Source organism: Platichthys flesus, chromosome 20, assembly GCF_949316205.1.
Source record: "Platichthys flesus chromosome 20, fPlaFle2.1, whole genome shotgun sequence".
In the NCBI taxonomy this organism is placed as follows: Eukaryota; Metazoa; Chordata; class Actinopteri; order Pleuronectiformes; family Pleuronectidae; genus Platichthys; species Platichthys flesus.
The window spans coordinates 6,437,913-6,456,553 of record NC_084964.1 but is presented as its reverse complement, the minus strand read 5'-3'; the positions used below and the strand labels follow the sequence as shown (position 1 = coordinate 6,456,553).

General features: G+C 41.7%; 1 protein-coding gene across 1 annotated transcript in view; it reads left to right on the top strand.

Moving 5' to 3' along the window:
* cacna1g (calcium channel, voltage-dependent, T type, alpha 1G subunit) overlaps positions 1-18,641 on the top strand; it is a 115,912-nt gene that overhangs the window by 24,809 nt on the left and 72,462 nt on the right. Inside the window, exons 7-10 of the mRNA XM_062378738.1 lie at positions 9,730-9,881; positions 10,900-11,085; positions 12,501-12,615; positions 13,913-14,068. Of these exons, the coding sequence (XP_062234722.1) occupies positions 9,730-9,881; positions 10,900-11,085; positions 12,501-12,615; positions 13,913-14,068 (609 nt within the window). The remainder of the gene's footprint in view (positions 1-9,729; positions 9,882-10,899; positions 11,086-12,500; positions 12,616-13,912; positions 14,069-18,641) is intronic.

Sequence of the window (18,641 nt, the reverse complement as noted above, 5' to 3'; positions counted from 1 at the left end):
GGCAACAGAGACGGCCTGCTCCTCTTTCTTGCTTCCTTTTTCTGAAGCTCTCCTGTCAGCCTTTCCACTCCCTTGGTGAACGGTGCTGATGCCAAAATAGCTTGTGGAGAAGTTAAGAGGCATAGAAAAGACGGAGGTGTCAAGGGATAGGTGGGGTGAAATGTAGTCTTCCTGTTTTGGAAATCGTTGTTGCTGCTTTACTGGAACCTTTTCAGCACCGAACATGAATGTTGATTCAGTGTGGAGCTGTAATGTGGGCACAAAGTGGTAAGGAGTAACTTTAGGGTCACTTCTTCTACACATTTCCCACAGGTAACTTTTGACTTGTTAACCTAGAAAGATATTCACTTGAAAAGAAAATGCAGCTAGTCTTGAAACCTCTGAGTGCGGTTAAACAGGGATACCACATGGTACTGTTCAGTATAGAATATATTTCTTTGAGCCTTTCTCTGAAAATGGGATATTTTTGGATTTAGCTTAAAAATTGACATTATGGGCGCAAATACACTCACCCCAAGTGATGATATTTGTAATACTATGATGTACAGAATCGATTTGCGAAGCTCAGACACTTTGACTTGCTTTGTGTCTTGCAGCAAAAACATTGAACAATAAGTAACAATGCAGTAAGCCAACCCTGATGCAAAACATCATGCTCTTTTTGAAGCTACTGGAATACGAGTGGTATTCAGCGGTGGTTGACTGGACTTGAACCTCAGAGAGATTTCCTAAAGAACTATGCTCTAAGGCAACCATTAACTATGATACATGAAGGAATAACTTTTAAATTTATGAAAGCTGTTTAACCTCCTGTCTTGCATCAGTGTTTGTAAAATGCTGCCTGGTGGAGTGCATCAAATGTCGGTGGCAGTTGTTAACAAAGAGACGAGAACCAGTTGTACCTGAAGAGTCAGCCAAGCTACTTAGGCTGAACTAAAAGCTAATACCTGCATGCTAACATGTATGCTCAGAAGAGATTGCTGATGTTAAGCATATTATGACCACATTCAGCATCTTAGTTTCATGTATTACAATTTAAACATTTGCTTATTATAAATGTACCTACTGAAGTAAATGTCAATCGTTATTAAGGTATATGTCCATGAACCAAAGCATTGGATTGATACAAACAGAAATCTTTCCCTACAGAAAGCTTGTAAACTTGTGATGCCCAGAGACCAGATGAAGTGTAGCATAAAGATCTTGGATCAGATTTGTCAGTGAGGTCGATATGGTTTGATTGAATGCTGTTGTTAATGGGAACGGCACGTTTTCCTGTGGTTCGGCCACTTTTCTGCCCCTGGTTGTGTCTCTCTCGAAAAGTAAATGCGGTCTGACATTTATAGAGGTAGGATTAGGTTTGGTTATTGCAAGGAAATGATGTACATGTTTAGTGTGTTTATACTAGGGCTGAACGATTTGGAGAAATAATCTAATAGCGATTCTTTCCCCCAAAATTGCGATTGCGATTTAATATGCGATTTTTTTCTCCCAAAAAAAATATAATGAATGATTTAAATATGAACAACAAAATATTAGATACATTTACTGTACAATATTCTTTCCCACATTTTTATTTAACTACTCATTACAGCAACAAGAAAAACAAATCAGTGTGCATTTAAGTAATTTAATCAAAGTCATTGTAAGTATAAACACAAGGATTGCACTTTCTTTTTTTATTGTAGGTGTCTTACTGCTCCCAAGTCAGTAACATTTCCAGTGTTGGGAAGTTTGAAAACGTATTCCGTTACAGAGTACATGCCCAACCAATTTGAGTAACGTATTCTGAATACTTGGATAACTTCCACATTGAATTTATTTTTATAAGTGTTGGAAAGCGGCGTTGTTATAGTCAGTGGAGCAGAAGCAGTTTAAGCTCTGTGTCCGCGGATGCGGTGGGCCAGCTGGATGCGCTGGAAGGGCAGCTTGCGGATCAGCAGCTCCGTAGATTCCCGTTCATGTCCGGGTGGTCGTGCAGCGGTATGGAGGCGCCGGGCCTCAGCAGGAACACCCCCATGCTGAACACCTCCGTCTCGCAGATGTGCATGTATGTGACCCGGGGGCTCTGGAGCCCCGCCGCTCCGAAGCACGGCTTGCTTTTCCGCGGAGTGATTTTCAGGTCCGCCGCCCGCACCGTGGTCAGCAGTGGCATGAGCTCGCTCTGTGAGTCCGCCACGTCGGCCCATCACTTTTGAACCCTGGTGAAGCAGGCTTGCTTCGCTATCTTCTGGATCAGAGGAGTTTGTGGTCCCGCGGCACTCTTGCTGCGGGTGAGGACAGCAGCCCAGAGCCCTACTCTCTTTCGCACGTTTTAATCGCGCACACTGCGATTAGAAAATCGCGTTTTATCAAATCGCGATTTTATCACAAATGCAATTAATCGTTCAGCCCTAGTTTATACAGTATGTGTTTATAGACCATTTAATGTGTTCTCCTGCTGTGTCATGTGCACACAATCACACACACACGCACATGTGCTTCTACCATTTGCCAAACCAAGGGAGACAGCAGAAATACCGTTTTGCTTTGCTTCTTGCTTCAACCAGAGACAATATTTATTCAGCTTTTATCCTGCCTTGCCTGAGGAATACAGAGCTGGCAACAGAAGACACTGGCCCCCCTCCAAGACTGGCATAAGAAAAGGGTTTTTCAAATTTGAACAATGGTGAGACGTAGAGAGCAATACAACAGCTCCTAATCCTGGTTTATAGAGGGAGGGCTTTTCCAGTCCAGAAGGCCATGAAATCAAAAGCGGAGAATCAATGAAGTGATCAAATGTTAGATTCAGTTATTTCTTGGTTCAGTGAGATGTCAAACATCATGCTGCCTGCACGTAGCAAGTTCCACTTTTCTAGCTCCAGCTGAGTCTCCCATTTGTATTCCTTCTGCGTTGTCCCTTCACACAATGGTTTTATCCTATCTTAATTTTTTTTTTTATTATCTGGGTTTACTTAATGACCCTTCTTCTCTTTGTAGTTATGTGTGCTGTATAAAATGCAAAAAATAAGTGCCAAAGACAGAAGGGATTGTGGTTTAAAATCATAAAAATGTACGTCTGTTGTTGATTAAAGCTTTTTTCTAAAGTTTAGTAAAAGTTGAACTCTCGTAGTCAAACACAATAGATGCACAATTTAGTTGTGCATCAATTTAGTTGTGCATCTATCGAAAAGGCAGTCTGTTTGTGTTGTGGTGTTATTTTTATATAAGATAAAACTATCAGTACCTTAACTATTTATAATAAAATATTGTATGGCAGCTACAAACATAAGTAAGGTCATGTATTTAATTTGTAAACAACGGAGGCCATAGCATTGAGTCAAGTGGCACACTTTCTTACTTTCTAGAGGATTGTTAAAATAAATCAATTCTCACATTGGAATTTGGTTAGATTTGCTTGCTATACAGCAAACTGACATTTTTACTTGTTTTTCTGTTTTACATTTCAGTTTAAAGCTCACTTACCCCATATATCTTGTTTGTTTTAAAAAATGCTTACATTATTATTGCATTAGAAGATACGATTGTGTGAAAATAACAGATAACTGTTTTACATTGGTAAATGTGCTCAACTATTTATTGGCAGCCTGACGTCTCCGCTGGCCAAACTATATCTCAGTGCATTCAGAATCAGAATCTGAATCAGAAAGGATTTATTGCCAAGTAGGTTTACACCTACCTGGAACACCTAACCACCCATACAAATATAATTTTACCTTGTTTTTGTACAGTTTTATCAATGCATTTAATAGGTCATTAGCATTCTTTAGAGGTACTGGTCAGTGGATTTCTTTACCTTTGGCCAGTTAGGCTAGCTGTTTCCTTGTCTACCACATGTTATTGCTACCTTAAGATCACTAAGCAGCTTAATTGAGTTTGATGTTTATCAGAGAGATACCATGGTGGTTAGGGTTAGGGTTAAGCAGGGTTAAGCAATAAAGCATATAACTGTATACCAATGTATTAATTTAATATTAAGAAGGGCAAATGATAATTCCTTGTTATGTAACAAATTAGCTGTGATCATCCTCATTGTAGCTTTTGTAACACCATGGTCAACTTTGGAAATATCCCAAAAGCCACATTACAATCTTGATTATCATCAACCATTAGTAGTCCTTCCTTAAATTATTGGAAGGTGCTGATGCAGACAAATCACGCAGTCATCTGCCACGAATCATCATTATTCAATTAAATTGTATTTGTATAGTGCCACATCAAAATACACATTATCTTAAAGCACTAAGGTCAAGACCTTGAAAAAAAATATAGAGAAACTGAACAGTTCCCACCATAACCAGCACTTTGGTGACTGTGGAGCGAAAACACTCATTAACTTGAAGAAAACTCTAGCAGAACTCTGTGGTAGGCCTTGACCAGTTGGGCTAGGCAGAGAAAAACGGAGAGGAGAGGAGAGATGGGTGGAAAAGAGGGGAGAGAGAAAAGAGAGAGAGAGAGAGAGAGAGAGAGAGAGAGAGAGAGAGAGAGCAGGAAGAGTTGTGTTCCTTGGTGTCATAACTGAAACAATAAGAGTAATAATTATGGATGTATAGATGTTATTAATGATAGCAGCAACAGTTCATATAATAATAATAATAATAATAATAATAATAACAATAATAATAATAATAATAATAATAATAATTATAAAGATTACTGTTCATTAACATAAAATCAGAACCAACCAACCAACCATAATGGGGAGTGAATCCTTCTCCATTTCCTGCTTGAATTGTCCTCTTCCACAGCATGCAAAAGCAAAGCTCTTGATTAGACTAACACACACACACACACACAAACACACACACACACACACACACACACACACACACACACACACACACACGCAAACGCACACGCACACGCACACATACCATGGTGCTGCATCATTGACAGTCTGGAGCAGAGCGGGGCCGCAGCATCCCGTTTAGATTAGATCAAATCAGATTAGGTGACATTACATTAGGGCTAACCAGATTACACTATTCCTCATCCAACACACTTTACCTCCTAATGCTCCTTCAGCCTCATTACCCAGGACACAACCATCGAAGGAACCAATTAGAAAAGCGAGAACGCCTTTCTCACTTATGGACACATTCATCTCTCTCTAGGTTGTGTGTACACCCCAGTGGTCATCAGTCAATTAAGACATGTCTCCAGTTTGATAAGCTAATGCCTGTGGATCTTTGGATGACAGTGCATGTGTGTGTCTGTATCTACACAGTCGGGTGTGTTAATTCTCCTCTGTTAGTGCTTTTCTAAGTGGGCAAAAGGCTTTTATGGTCTCACTCTTTCGCAGTATTCTTGCATGATGTCTGAGGAATGTCCATTATACAAGCTGGAACAATAGCAGAGCAGAAACTGCAGGGGGGAAATAATGACCTGATCCTGAGTCTTAAGGCCAGATGTCTGCAGTCCAAGTCTCACCTCATAAAAAACTGTACTCCTTGTCCTGGCTAATCAACTGCAATTAATATATGGCTTTATGTGTGTGTCTACACTCGTGGTTTCGTGCGTGAGGTGGTGCAGAACTTATTTCTTACTGTATGTATGCATACATGGTAATGAGTGTGGAAGTAGAGCTCAGTGAATAAGTTTCTGTGTGTTGTCTTTGGATGTGTGAGCTTACATACTTATTAGTGGGGTTTTGGGTCTTTGGGTACACCTCTATGTCTATTTGTGGAGTGTGTGTTTCTGCACGTGAGGGCATTCATCTGACGGCATACACACAAACACCCAAGTGCCCCCTGCATTTGTTTACCCTTTGAACTTGTTTTAATGGCACAATCAGTGTTTGCACATATGAAGGATTTGCCGCAGCCAAACCGACACAAAAGAGCTGTGGGATCAAACAAACAGATTTGTCTGTGTCTGTGAATCTGATGACAGACACAAGACACACTGGCGACGACAAAGAGGGGAGATGAAACCGAGCAAAGCTTTTTTTTTCAGGGTTCACTGACAGGAGCTGAGCTACAGGCTGTGGGCAAATTATTATTTTTTTAACAAGGAGACAAGAGGGGGAGATGTCTTCCCCTCTACATATCCTCCTCAGTGCTTGTTTAACATAGCAGGTGTGTGACGGTGTGTGTGAATAGCAGTGGCACCATCTAGGAAATTCCTCAAGTTTGGAACATTCACACGCCCTGACTTACAATGACCTCAGGTTTCATGCATGTATCGAGTTTGCTTTACTCTGTGCTTGGATAAGTTTTTTCAGTCAGTAGTTTAAAGTTCGTCAGCTATAGTGTTGAACATGCTATAGTGTTGAACATGTCTCTTCACTAGTTCTGATATTTAAGGTTAAGGTAAGACCTGGCAACGGCATTAAGCCAATGAATGTCCTCACTAATACAGAAGTACAATAGTGTGTGTGTGTGTGATTACTTAAAAGCACTGTGTGATCTGTTTCAGATTGAATTTGAAAGTGTCTGTATTAATTACAAAGTATCCTTACATTTGGATCTGGAACCAAACCGCCTAAGGGTATTGGCGATCCACACCCATATACCATGTTCTAAGGCAAATGATATTATGATTAATGTTGTTTAAATTCTGATAAGCTGGCAGTTTCAGACACTGCATTAATCAGGACCTCAGGTATGTCCTCAACATAAAACAACCAGCATTAATCGTTAACATTTACATTTTCCTGACCAGTGACCTGTCTTGTGGTCGTGTGAATAATCTCCTCGCTCAATAGCAAAGATGGAAGCGGTATAATGCTGATGTAGTGCTGCATACTATTTTAAGGTTTTGGCTCTGTGGATAAACTGGACTGCATACAAGTATTTCATTTCAGATAAATTCAATAACTTCAATTATTGCAAACTTTAAACAGTACATACTGTATAAATTACCCCTTAAGTGGATCCTGCTACTTTAAAATGATGGATCAGTTGAAAAAAGTATTTTTAACAGTTGAATTTTCACTTGATATTGTGCTCACATCAGTAAAGAGAAGTGGGATTGACTTAATTATTAGTAGGACTTAATCTGTGCCTCAATTCAGCATCCTGCGTAAAACCCGGCAACGGCTGCATCCTCCAACGCCAACATGGACCTCTTCGACCAAACCGAAATGAGGCAGTCTAGTCTTAAACATCATATGTACAGCAAAGTTAAAACAGGTCATTCTGAAAACCCAGCCGTTTCAGGCTGTGAGATATGGTGTAATACTGGGCTTCAGTGTTGCTGGACTCGTTGCCTGAGGGCCTAAAGCTACATTCACGTCTTATGGGAATAATAACTTAACACGAAGCAACAACTTGAAAGTGCCGACTTACTCAAGCTCAGTTAAAACTGTCAGACTCTCTTATTGAAGTACTCCATAGGCCGTGGCTGCTTTTGACAATGTAACACATGGACTCAGTCAACGGCATCAACTCTCAACCCCAAAGCTCCAAAAAGTAGTTGCTTTGCAGCTGTGTCACTTTTGTGTTCAGTTTCAGTTGTTTATGTTGGCTTAAGGTATTTCTTGCTTCTGAGCAGTTATTTTGCAGCAAGGGGGAGACTCTTCTGCAAAATGTCAACACTTCAGTATTTATTAACTACTGCAATTTCAACAAATTAAACCAATGAGAAGTATAATGTATACATTGAGGTTATGTTTACACCCCTGGCCATTTTTTTGTTGGTTGCTTTGTTTGTTGGTAAGCAAGATTAGAGATTCCCCAACTTTTGGTAGAAAGAAGGATCATTGAATTTAGTGGCGATCAGGGTTCAGGATTAGATTATTATATTACATTACATGTCATTTGGCTGACACTTTTGTCCAAAGCAAATTTCAATTAGTACACTCAACATTTATGAGGGGCCTTTTTTAGGGGTTCCGCATCTTGCCAAGGAAGCTTCAGCATGCAGATGGGGAAGAGTGGGGTTTGAACCGGCAACCTTCTTGTTGGAGAACAACCACTCTACCCCCTAGGCCACACCGCCCCACGCAGATTATACATTTTTTTTACTTTAAAAGAAAAGGCATTTTTCAAAATGTTCACAGTTTTCACAGAGAATAGGAATGAGCTCTATAGTGCCGTTCTTTCAATGTTTATCGCTGCCGTTTTGTAAGCGCTGTCTTCTCCCTTAAGACATGAAGGCAGCAACGGGGACACCATTTCATCATAACTGACTCCTCTGTCACCGTAATTGGGAAAACTGGTGCTGTAATGCGGCAGAAGCAGCTGTAATTCAACTCCATGCCAGCGTTGATTAATCACTTCTCAAACAGTCGTGGTGTATAGTGATTAGAGGCAGCCCACTTGGACAGGCTTAATGACACACACTGTGTTTACATAACGTTACTTTACCTCGCGGTTCAGCCGGGGGGTAATGTTTCTGCTGGAATGAATCTTCTATCGAAAAACACATGCGCGCACACACACACACACACACACACACACACACACACACACACACACACGTTCAATTATATGACAGAGCACATGGAAACACAGATCAGGCCTTCAATACTGTCCTTTCAGTGTGAAGTGTGTGTGGATGTGTGTGTTTGCATGTGTGACACCATGATTGAGCTGTATAAACTGTTTAATGCACAGAGATGATAGGCCTCATGATGGCCGGGGTTTCCCACAGTCCACTGGCACACAACCCCATCCCTGCTGGCTCTTCTCTCCTCGCCAATTATTAAAGATACTCGTATTTGGATACGCTGCTTCTTTTATCTTTTGGATCTTTTTCTTGTCTGTCTGCTTGTTCTCATTGCCTGTTTTTCTCGCGTATTCTTTCCCCCCCATGGCATACACCCACGCTCAAATGCTTTCTCTCTCTCTCTCTCTCTCTCTCTCTCTCTCTCTCTCTCTCTCTCTCTCTCTCTCTCTCTCTCTCTCTCTCTCTCTAACACACACACAAACATGCGTGCACCCACGAGCCAGTTGTTTGATGTGGATGTGAGTGGCAGCCCAATTCTCTGATGAGCTCTGAGCAGACGTCCCAGGCATATTCAGCTGCAGCATTGTGCGATTGTATGTGACAGAAAGTAGCTGTGTGTGAGTAGACAGATTTGTCAGACCTGAATTGAATTTAGTCATTGCCATATTGCTTTGTGCACATGTGACACTGCAGGTGTTGTTTGCCGATGCCGGTTGAACAGCTTGCTTCTCCCCCGCTCTCGTGATTTCCAGGTTTTTGTCGTTAGTGTGGATCAGACTCCTGCACTGGTTCATTTTCTGCAAACCTGCACACACAGAACTCAGTCACTCACCAAAAATAAGTTATGTCCTCCTTGTCCTCCCATTCTGGTAGTTAAGCTGTGTGGTTTTGGGTCAACACAGCTGTCAACATGTTTCCTCAGACAGCGTTTGTAGCTTGTAGCTATCAAAGGCTTATCAATTGTTGCACTTTTTACAAGCAACAAAGCAACAAAGAAAGTATTAAGTATTATATTTCCAGTTTATTGTAACTGCTACTTCAATGTCAGGTGTGACAGTTATTTAAGTGTAGGTGAAAAGGTCAAATTTGACTTACGCATTAAAATAATTCCTTGCAGCTGACTATAGGTTTTTTGTTTTAAATCTTTAAATTTCTCCAGAAAAATTTATTTGAGTTGTTACCTGAAGCATGCAATTCATAATTTCTTGCCAATATAATTTAACCCGTTTTATATCTTAATTGTTGGTTTCTCCTTCGTGACTGGTGCAGGACTATAGTGCACCGTGTACGATGCTATAAAAGAACTTCTCCTTCTTTTTTCTCTTTTTTTGCCTCCAGCCTGATGAGTTGACCAACGCTTTGGAGATCAGCAACATCGTGTTCACCAGCCTCTTCGCTCTGGAGATGCTGTTGAAGGTTTTGGTCTATGGGCCCTTTGGCTACATCAAGAACCCCTACAATATCTTTGATGGCATCATCGTAGTCATCAGGTGAGTAATGATTTGTTGCTGCTTCATCCTTGCCTCCCTACTCATTGTTACTGCTTTTAAAGTGTTTCCACTGGGAATACATATCCTGATGATCTTTTACATACCATGGTTATTATAACACATAAAAAACATATTGTACTTTTTTCCACTCGGTTACAAGTTTGGAAACAAGGTAAATGCATGGTCAGTAATGTAAATAATCTGTCAGGTTAAAAATATGATTAAATTCATTATAACCATTGAACAAATATGTAAAACAATCTAGTTTATAAAAAAGTAATCTTATTTTACCTTGTTTACGTAATTCTTTGGTGATAAATGTAAGCATTAACAGTTGATCGCTTCAGTCTCCACTCACGTACCTCAATGTAGTAAAAGTTCCCTCTGAGGAAACACATCAAACGCATCACATCGCTGCCACACTTCTATTTGGTGTAACACATAAAGTTTAAGTCACATTAACTTCCCATCCAGCAAACTTTACCCAAACAGCTAGTAAAAACAATGTGATATCACCATCCTGATGGGGGTAGTAAACAGAGTGGTCAAAAGCCATAAACAGTCTCTTAGTGTGATGCTGCAGTCTGCAGTGTGGTGGTGCAATGCCGTGGTAAACACAGCGATGACACACCACTGAAATAATGGCTTCCTCATTTAAAAAGAATGTGAGCCATTATCTGTGAATCCAGAAACTAAAGTTCAGTCGTCAGTTTCATGGGTTTCAAGTTGAACAGATGGATAGAGCTGGTATTAACTTTTAGTTCCATGTTGTTTGCCAAATACACAGAAGCACTTTGTCCCATATATGCCTCATCCCTTATTGTAGCATACACTGTATATAATGATGGGCAAACGTCTCCACTTCCTCCCTCTATACAATACAAATGATCCCATCCTGCCCATTTGAAGCAAGACTCACAAGTCTGAACTGTAGCGATCATAGGATGAAGCCACAGCAGTCACTTTTCACATTTCACTTTGTTTTTATATATACTTGTGTGTGTGTGTGTCTCCTCAGTGTTTGGGAGATTGTGGGTCAGCAGGGTGGCGGCCTGTCGGTGCTGCGGACGTTCCGGCTGATGCGGGTGCTGAAGCTGGTGCGCTTCATGCCGGCCCTGCAGAGGCAGCTGGTGGTGCTGATGAAGACTATGGACAATGTGGCCACCTTCTGTATGCTGCTCATGCTCTTCATCTTCATTTTCAGGTAGACCGGGGAGGAACAAGCTACCTCACATTCTGTCTTAGGGCCCGGTCCCACATACGCAAATACAGGCAAATATTGCGGTCAAAGTTCACCCATTGCGCAAATGTTTTATTCAAACCCTCACTCTAACAGATTGTAAGTGAACAGGAGCCAACGTCTCAAAGACAGTGAAAGAAAACACACAAGTTTAAACTAAAGGGAGTTTGATCAGTGACCATGAAGTAAATTCTGTAGATGGGATTGAAAGCACAAAGGTGTGAAATGAAATGAAATCGGTTGATCGGTACGTGGTAACTTCTCCAGAGGTCGTACAGACATGTGACAGGAAGAATGAGATCAGTCGAGGGGATGACAAGACTAAGTGATTCTCTCTTTTCGTCAGCATTCCTCTTTTTCTGCCTGGTTGGACAGAGCAGCTGAGCTCAGCAGAATCAGAGTTTCTCTTTTGTGAGCCCAGAGTGATGGTTAAACACAACAAATTCTCTAATACTCACAGATCTGAAACATACATAAAAGGTGCCAAACGTAAGTCAACGCAGTCCACATCAGTGTTCATAAACCTGACAGGGACTAATGGAAACCCTGACCAATGAGTGTGTTTACCGTAAAGACTGACCTGTTCTAATGACGTAACATGCACCAATGTCCATGTGTATGTGGATTTAACTTAATGTAAGCACATTCTAAATATTGTATTAGGGGCATTAAAGTTGAGCTGCGTTTTTACATGTTGTTAGTATGACCTATGTGGAGTGGCTTAGTATTTATGTATGCAGGAGCAGTGAGAGAACAGAGATTTGGTTGTTTCCAGTGTATACACTAAGATGAGCTAACGGCCTCCTGTAGCTCCAGCTCCATGCACATAACTCAACACACGTACAGCTCAGTCTCCTTAAGAAAGCATGCATGTGTTTTCCTGTGATTAGAGGAAAGCAGTGGAGATGGAATAGCTGTGGAAATACCGAATGTCATTGCCAGGGTTTGTGACGCTCTCCATGGTGCTGAACTTGACCTGGCACAAGCACTCCACTCCACTTCTGTTAGTTGGCAACATTTGTGCCTCTGTGCATTGTGGGCCGACAGTTTATGAAGCAATGAGTTAATTGCATCACTGACTGGGCTCCATTCATGATGTTCTACTTTTCTTCGTACTTTAATTTGATAATAAGTGTTTTGTAAATACATCTATACTTCTATTTGTTTGTATGACAGTCCATTATGCCGTAATTACCAGCAGTGTTATACTGCCAGAGCTATTTTTGCCATTATCGTCAGTATGATGAGTTTAAAATAAAAAAATGTCTGCAAATATGATCCATTTATTTGCACTGTATTTAATGAGACAGCCTGTTGTAAATATTTATCCCTGTATTTCCTGTTGTGTTCCCTGCTCTCCCTCCCTCCTCTCGTGTCAGTATCCTGGGGATGCATCTGTTTGGTTGTAGGTTTGGGTCAGAGAGCGAGGAGGACACTCTGCCGGACAGGAAGAACTTTGATTCTCTTCTCTGGGCCATAGTAACGGTCTTCCAGGTGAGAAAGGATCCCCTTCTCTTAAATACTCATGTTTCATCACTGTATTATGGCCTGTTAAGCTGTATCTTCACGCTATGATGAGTTTATGAAAATACAAAGGCAGGAGGACCGAAAGGTAGGGAAGTCAACACATCCATTCCGGTAGCTTGCACTTCCTGTGTGATCGCACCAAACCTGCTGAAGTGCCCGCAAGCGACTCTTCTTGTTTCACTGCTGCTGGCTGAGACTCTCTCAGAGGCTGAAAAGACAATTTCCTCCTTATTAAATAAAATATATCAAATCAAATATTCCTCTACGCTCTCATAGTTCCCTCTCTTCCTCTCCACCTGATGACCTTTATTTATTCCTCCTCATTTTCATCCACTACTCAAATTTCCATGTATCTTACATAGATTAAGCACTTAGGTTTGCTACTTGTTTCACATCACCTTGGATTAGCAACTCTGTGGTGTCCTACCATCCATTTATTATCCTCGCATAAAACGCTGTATGGTATCACCCCCAATATAGTAACCATTTATAATTCAGTGACACATATCATCAGAGACCATGCAGCGCTCCAGCATGTCTCTCTGTGCAGAACATTGCACTGACATGTCTGTCCTCTTGGCGATACACAGAGAGTATAATGTATCTTTATTTCACTGATTCAACCCATTGCTTTGGCAGCTTTTACATTGTCAGTGCTGCATCACAGGAGCAGAGAGTTGATAACCTGTTGATTTTCTGTTTTGGACCAAGAAATAGAGGAGACAAAAACTAAAAGTGGCCTAAACTTACTACGATACAATAATGTTTGATTGTATCGATGGGAAACTTGTGTTGACTTCCTCCTGCTATACAATAATGAAGCCAAAAGGTACTCAATATTGGGGTCTCTTTCTTGTACTTTTGTCATGTTGTGATTGTGGTGTGGGGCGACGGCATCCAGATCTTCTGATATATACACGTGGCCAAACTCAAAGCAGTGTCAGCTTTTATTGTAATATTAAAGCCTGTGATTATCACATCAAGTCAGTGCCCGAGCAAGTGCTAAGAACTATCTTAAATGACTAAAACCGTCTTCGTAATTTATTTAACGTGCACTTTTTGATTTGGTCCGCATCCCCTCCACTAAAATCGATGAGTCAATGTTCGGGACCTTAAGGATTTGGCGGATTATATCCAATAAGCCATTGTCCGGTGTATTTTACCACCAGAATTACTGTAAATTGCTCAGTTACCAAACTAAGACTGCTATAATACCATGCACCTTTTTCTCATTCATGCATTTTTCTACTTGCCTCTCTTCCAGATCCTCACGCAGGAGGACTGGAACAAGGTGTTGTATAACGGCATGGCCTCCACGTCTCCAGTGGCTGCCCTCTACTTCATCGCACTCATGACCTTCGGGAACTACGTCCTCTTCAACTTACTGGTGGCCATCCTGGTCGAGGGTTTCCAGACGGAGGTAAAGTCTTGCTGGTCACACATGCAATAAACCGATGCATAATGCAGCTTAAAAAAAAACATCAGGATTTACCTTTGACATCAGTATAAGTTTGCACTGCTCTGATCCAGGTTCATAAGTCATATGAACATAGATATTCTGATATCGGATATCGGATATAGGATAATTCAAATTTGAAGGGACATGAGACCATGTTTTAAGGTTGAACAACATATTTGAAAACTCATTAGCTATTATTAGGAACAGCTAGAAGTGCCATGCATTCAACCCTTCCTGGCCATGAGAGCTGAATTTGTATTGAAACATTAAAGCGAATTTGTTACACATATCTAAGATTGTAAGTGAGATACACTCGTTGTAATGAAGCTAGCAGTGTAACGCTATCCGTTGTCTTCTCAGCTGACCTCAGCAATTTTCTGGTTAAACCAGTCACCTCATACTCACTGGAACATACAGTATGTCTGTGGATTGTTATTAAAGTTCACATCAGCACAGGATTGTATCACATAACAATATTAAAGAGTGATTTTAGCAAGAAAGTGGTTGAATGCAAACGTTAGCTGTTGTCTAATGGTAGCGAATGATCTATCAAACATGTTAAACACGGTCCCCTGTCCCCCCAGATTGTCTTTTCGGTTACTGATCAGTTCGGGACCAGGAAACAGTTTGTCACTGTTTATCGTCTTTTGTTTGGAGCTACCTTGTGCCATCCTTGCACAGTGACCTGGCTTGCTTCCAAGTCTTTAACACGAATAATGGTTTTTACTGCAGAAGCTACTCTTGCTAAGGTACTTATTTTTGAGTGCAGGCAAAAACAACACTCTCAGATGCATGTTGCCACTCACAGATACAGAACATGCTCATTAACATGTCTGTACATGATACAAATGAACCAATGTGTTTCCTTGCACTCTTTGCTTTGGGTTAGGTGGGGACATGGGATCACACGCACTAGTTGCAGTGTTTCTCTTTCCTCTCCTCTTCTCCTTCATCTCGCTGTCAGCCTCTTCTCCTCCCACTCTCTCCCACTATCTCTGCAGTCATCCTCATTATTGTTACTGCTTATTTGCCAGTACAAGTCGCGCCATAAAGCACATCATACGAAAACTATGTCTGCTCGACTAGACCGCGCATTGGCCCGCATCACCCACATCCTCCGTTTCATCTCTCCCCTCCTTCGCACAACTCGTCTTATGTCATAAAAAAAAAGGGATATATTATTCACTGCAGCACTGATTCCTCTCCAAAAGAAAAAAACTAAAGACAGCAAAACGAAGAGCGAGCGAGAGAGAGAAGCGAAAAAGGTGGATTAATGGTCATTGTTGTTTTGAGACAGGCAACTGGGAATACACTTTTCAGGCCTTTAGGGAGTAAAGGAGTTGAAACTCATTCAGCAACCTCTCTTCACGTCTCAACCACCCCATTTGTAGTGTACAGGGCTTCATTCGAGATGGATGGAGCGAGGGAGAGAAGGGAATAGTTGGTGAGATGACATGGAGAGAATTAATCACAGGCATGTTCAGTGTGTCTCTGGCTGTCTTTGTGTCTCCCCCCTCTCCGTCTTTGAGAAGTGACAACGCCAGTTCTTTGATCTCCGATGCTCTTTGGCTCTCCGCCTGTAAGGAGCGAGGATAGATAGAGGGGTGGCAGACAGCGGCTGACAGCCTCATCAAATATGGATTAATTAGAATGGGCCTCTGCTGCTGTTGTGCTTATCTGCTGTGCAAATATCAAGTGCATGACTGTGGTGAATGGAATCCCATGCAGGGTTTTTGGTTCACCCTCATCCAGCTGTCTTACGGCTTCGGATTTCCAGTAAGAACAAAAGTCTAAAAACCAATTTCATGCAACCTCTGCTCCAATCAAATGACATGTTCAGACCTCTTATTAACACATGTCCTGAGAGATCCAGTCACAAGTGGGATGTTCACACTTGGTATTAAAATGTGTCCTGAAACAAATAAAATGTGTTCAAAGTAAAGTAAGCAAGTTATACTAACTTCAACTTCAACTTTAAGTACTACTGTTAAGCCAACAATTGATATTTATTGTTAAAACTTTTTTGTGTGATTTCAAGTTTCATTTCACAGGAGCTCCTCCCACATGCTGCGCACATTGCTAATGATTGACAGCTAATGCTGCGCCGGCACTACAGCTGTTGTGTGGTTTTCCTACTTTTCCTTTTTGAATGTTTGTTTGCGTCTTTGTTGGGAGCTCTGAAAGAAGAGATACTAACAAACCTTCAGAGACACATACGTACACAATCTAAATCACACACACAATCTAAACCCCTGAGGTTCACCAGCCAGCCGTCCTCTGTTCTCCACCTCTGTTCTCCTGTAATCACAGAGCTGTGAGCCTAATTCTCCCTCTCCCTTCTCAACGTTACGTCCTCTTCTGCAAACATTACGTTTATTTTTAGTTGGCCAAACTTTCTCTGCGTCAGGGTTGCTAGGTAACGGCAGTGCTTGAATGAGGAGGGCCAAGTGAGGAGGGATGTATGGCTGTGGAGCCAACACACACACGCACACACACACACACACACACACACCCACTCACACACACACACACACACACATTGCTTTACTTTTAATGTCCATCCACTTCATCCTCTACTTCTTGTCCCTCTCTCTCTCTCTCTCTCTCTCTCTCTCTCTCTCTCTTTCCTTCTCCCTCCCTCTCTGTCTGCTTGCAACAGTGTGTGTGTGTGTGACAGAATCCAATATCCGCTGCAGAGGGTGCAACAAGACCAAACTAATGGAGGAAAAAAGTCCCAAAATGTTGTCATTATTTCCCTCTTATCAGACCTTTCCCTGTGTCAATAAACACACATACCACACCCAAGACACTCACACACACTTCACATGTCAGAGCAGAGAGAAAGTGCTTCCCTGCTGAGTACAACATGTCCTGAATGATCATTTAATGTAAATGTCGCGATCATTGTCCTTTCTGAGTGTTATCCCTACAAACGTGTCAGCGGACCAAGTGAAGGGTAAAACCGTGGTCGTGCTTCTCTTCCACTCTCTGCTGTCCTGACTTTGTCTTCACTCCCGGACAGTTGCTTTGACATGTTCTGCTGCATGGTGGAGTCCAACTGTTTCCACAGGCCGAACCCAGTTTTAACAGTCTCCTGTCTCCTCAATGTGGGTCCACCTCTCACCTCTGTGGCTCTTTCCCCCCCTGTCTGCACCTCCCTCTTCCTGTCCGGCTGCACCGTTCACTTCCGCTGCAGGAACCGCCCAAGCTGGACGACTTGCATGTCCGGCCGAGCCTCATTCCGCTGCCTGTAGACTCGGGGGTATGTACAGCACGGCAGCCCTGCCTTTCCCTCCCTCCACTGAATCTACTAACCCCTCTGCCCTTCCTCCCCACCCCTTCGCCTCACTCTTCCTGTCGAGGATTTTTGGTGATGTCACAAATCTCACATATCTACAACTTGGAGGTTTATTACAGAGGTACTTCTAATAAATGGACACAGCTGCTTTTTGGCATCATATGTCTAACTGACCTTTAAAATCTTTTACCCAATAGAATAATGATACTTAAAGGGCCAATCCACCCAATGTGCACAAATTTGCAGATAAAATGCAAGTCTTATCCACAGAGAGTTTGAGATCAACCAATTAAGACATTAAACCCTCCTGGGGGTTTCATCTGTACGAGAGATGGAAGGCTGTGTTAGAACATACCTGGCTCTTTCAAAGTAAGAAGGTGCCAGGCTTTGCAAATTGAAAAGGAAGCAGAGAAGTCATCTACAGCTCTCAAGGTGCTTTTTAATAACAAACATTTAATTACCAGGCATAAAAATTGTGTTGCATGCATGAACCATTGATGGTGGTACCTAAGGTTGCACGGCCATTAGTTTAGCCCTTGTACAAAGCTGATAGTAAACTCATCATTTAAATATGTTCCATTTTTAATTCAAATTCAAATTAGGTCATAGCTCCTTAGTCTCATGGGTTCTGTAGTATTTAACAACTGAGCACCAAGTTCGATTTCAGGTCAAGTTTAAACATCAGGTCATAACAACCTAATGTTAAAAACCCTTACCCAAGTTAAAACTTAGGTAGTTTTAACCATCTCCTAGATACTGGAAAAGAAACCGATTTAAATATAACTGTGAATTTTCATCTTTTGTTTTTTGTGAACTGGTCCTTTTAAACGGGCACTGATGGAAATCATCGTAAAACAAGATTGTGTAGAGATTCGGTACTGGGACTTTTATCACTCGGAAGTCCCTTCTAAATGAACAGCGCAGTGATGCGTTGCCTCCAACATGGCTGCCAGAGAATGTACCACATCATCTCACAGTCCCCTAACCTGCTTCCTGCATGCTGCCCTCGCTGCTAAAACTAACCACGGCGTGGAATGACTGTTTGCGGGGGGGTTTAGGAGAGACGACGGAGGGCTTCAACACTTCACTTTGCTGTGTGTGTGTCTGGGTGTGTGTCTGGGTGTGTATGTCTGGGTGTTTTCTCTCTTTCTTTTCTCGTCCTTGTTTAAAAAAACAGACTCCACGTAAAACCTCGGTCTCAATGCTCATCTTCCACCAGCCCTATCGTTTTTAATT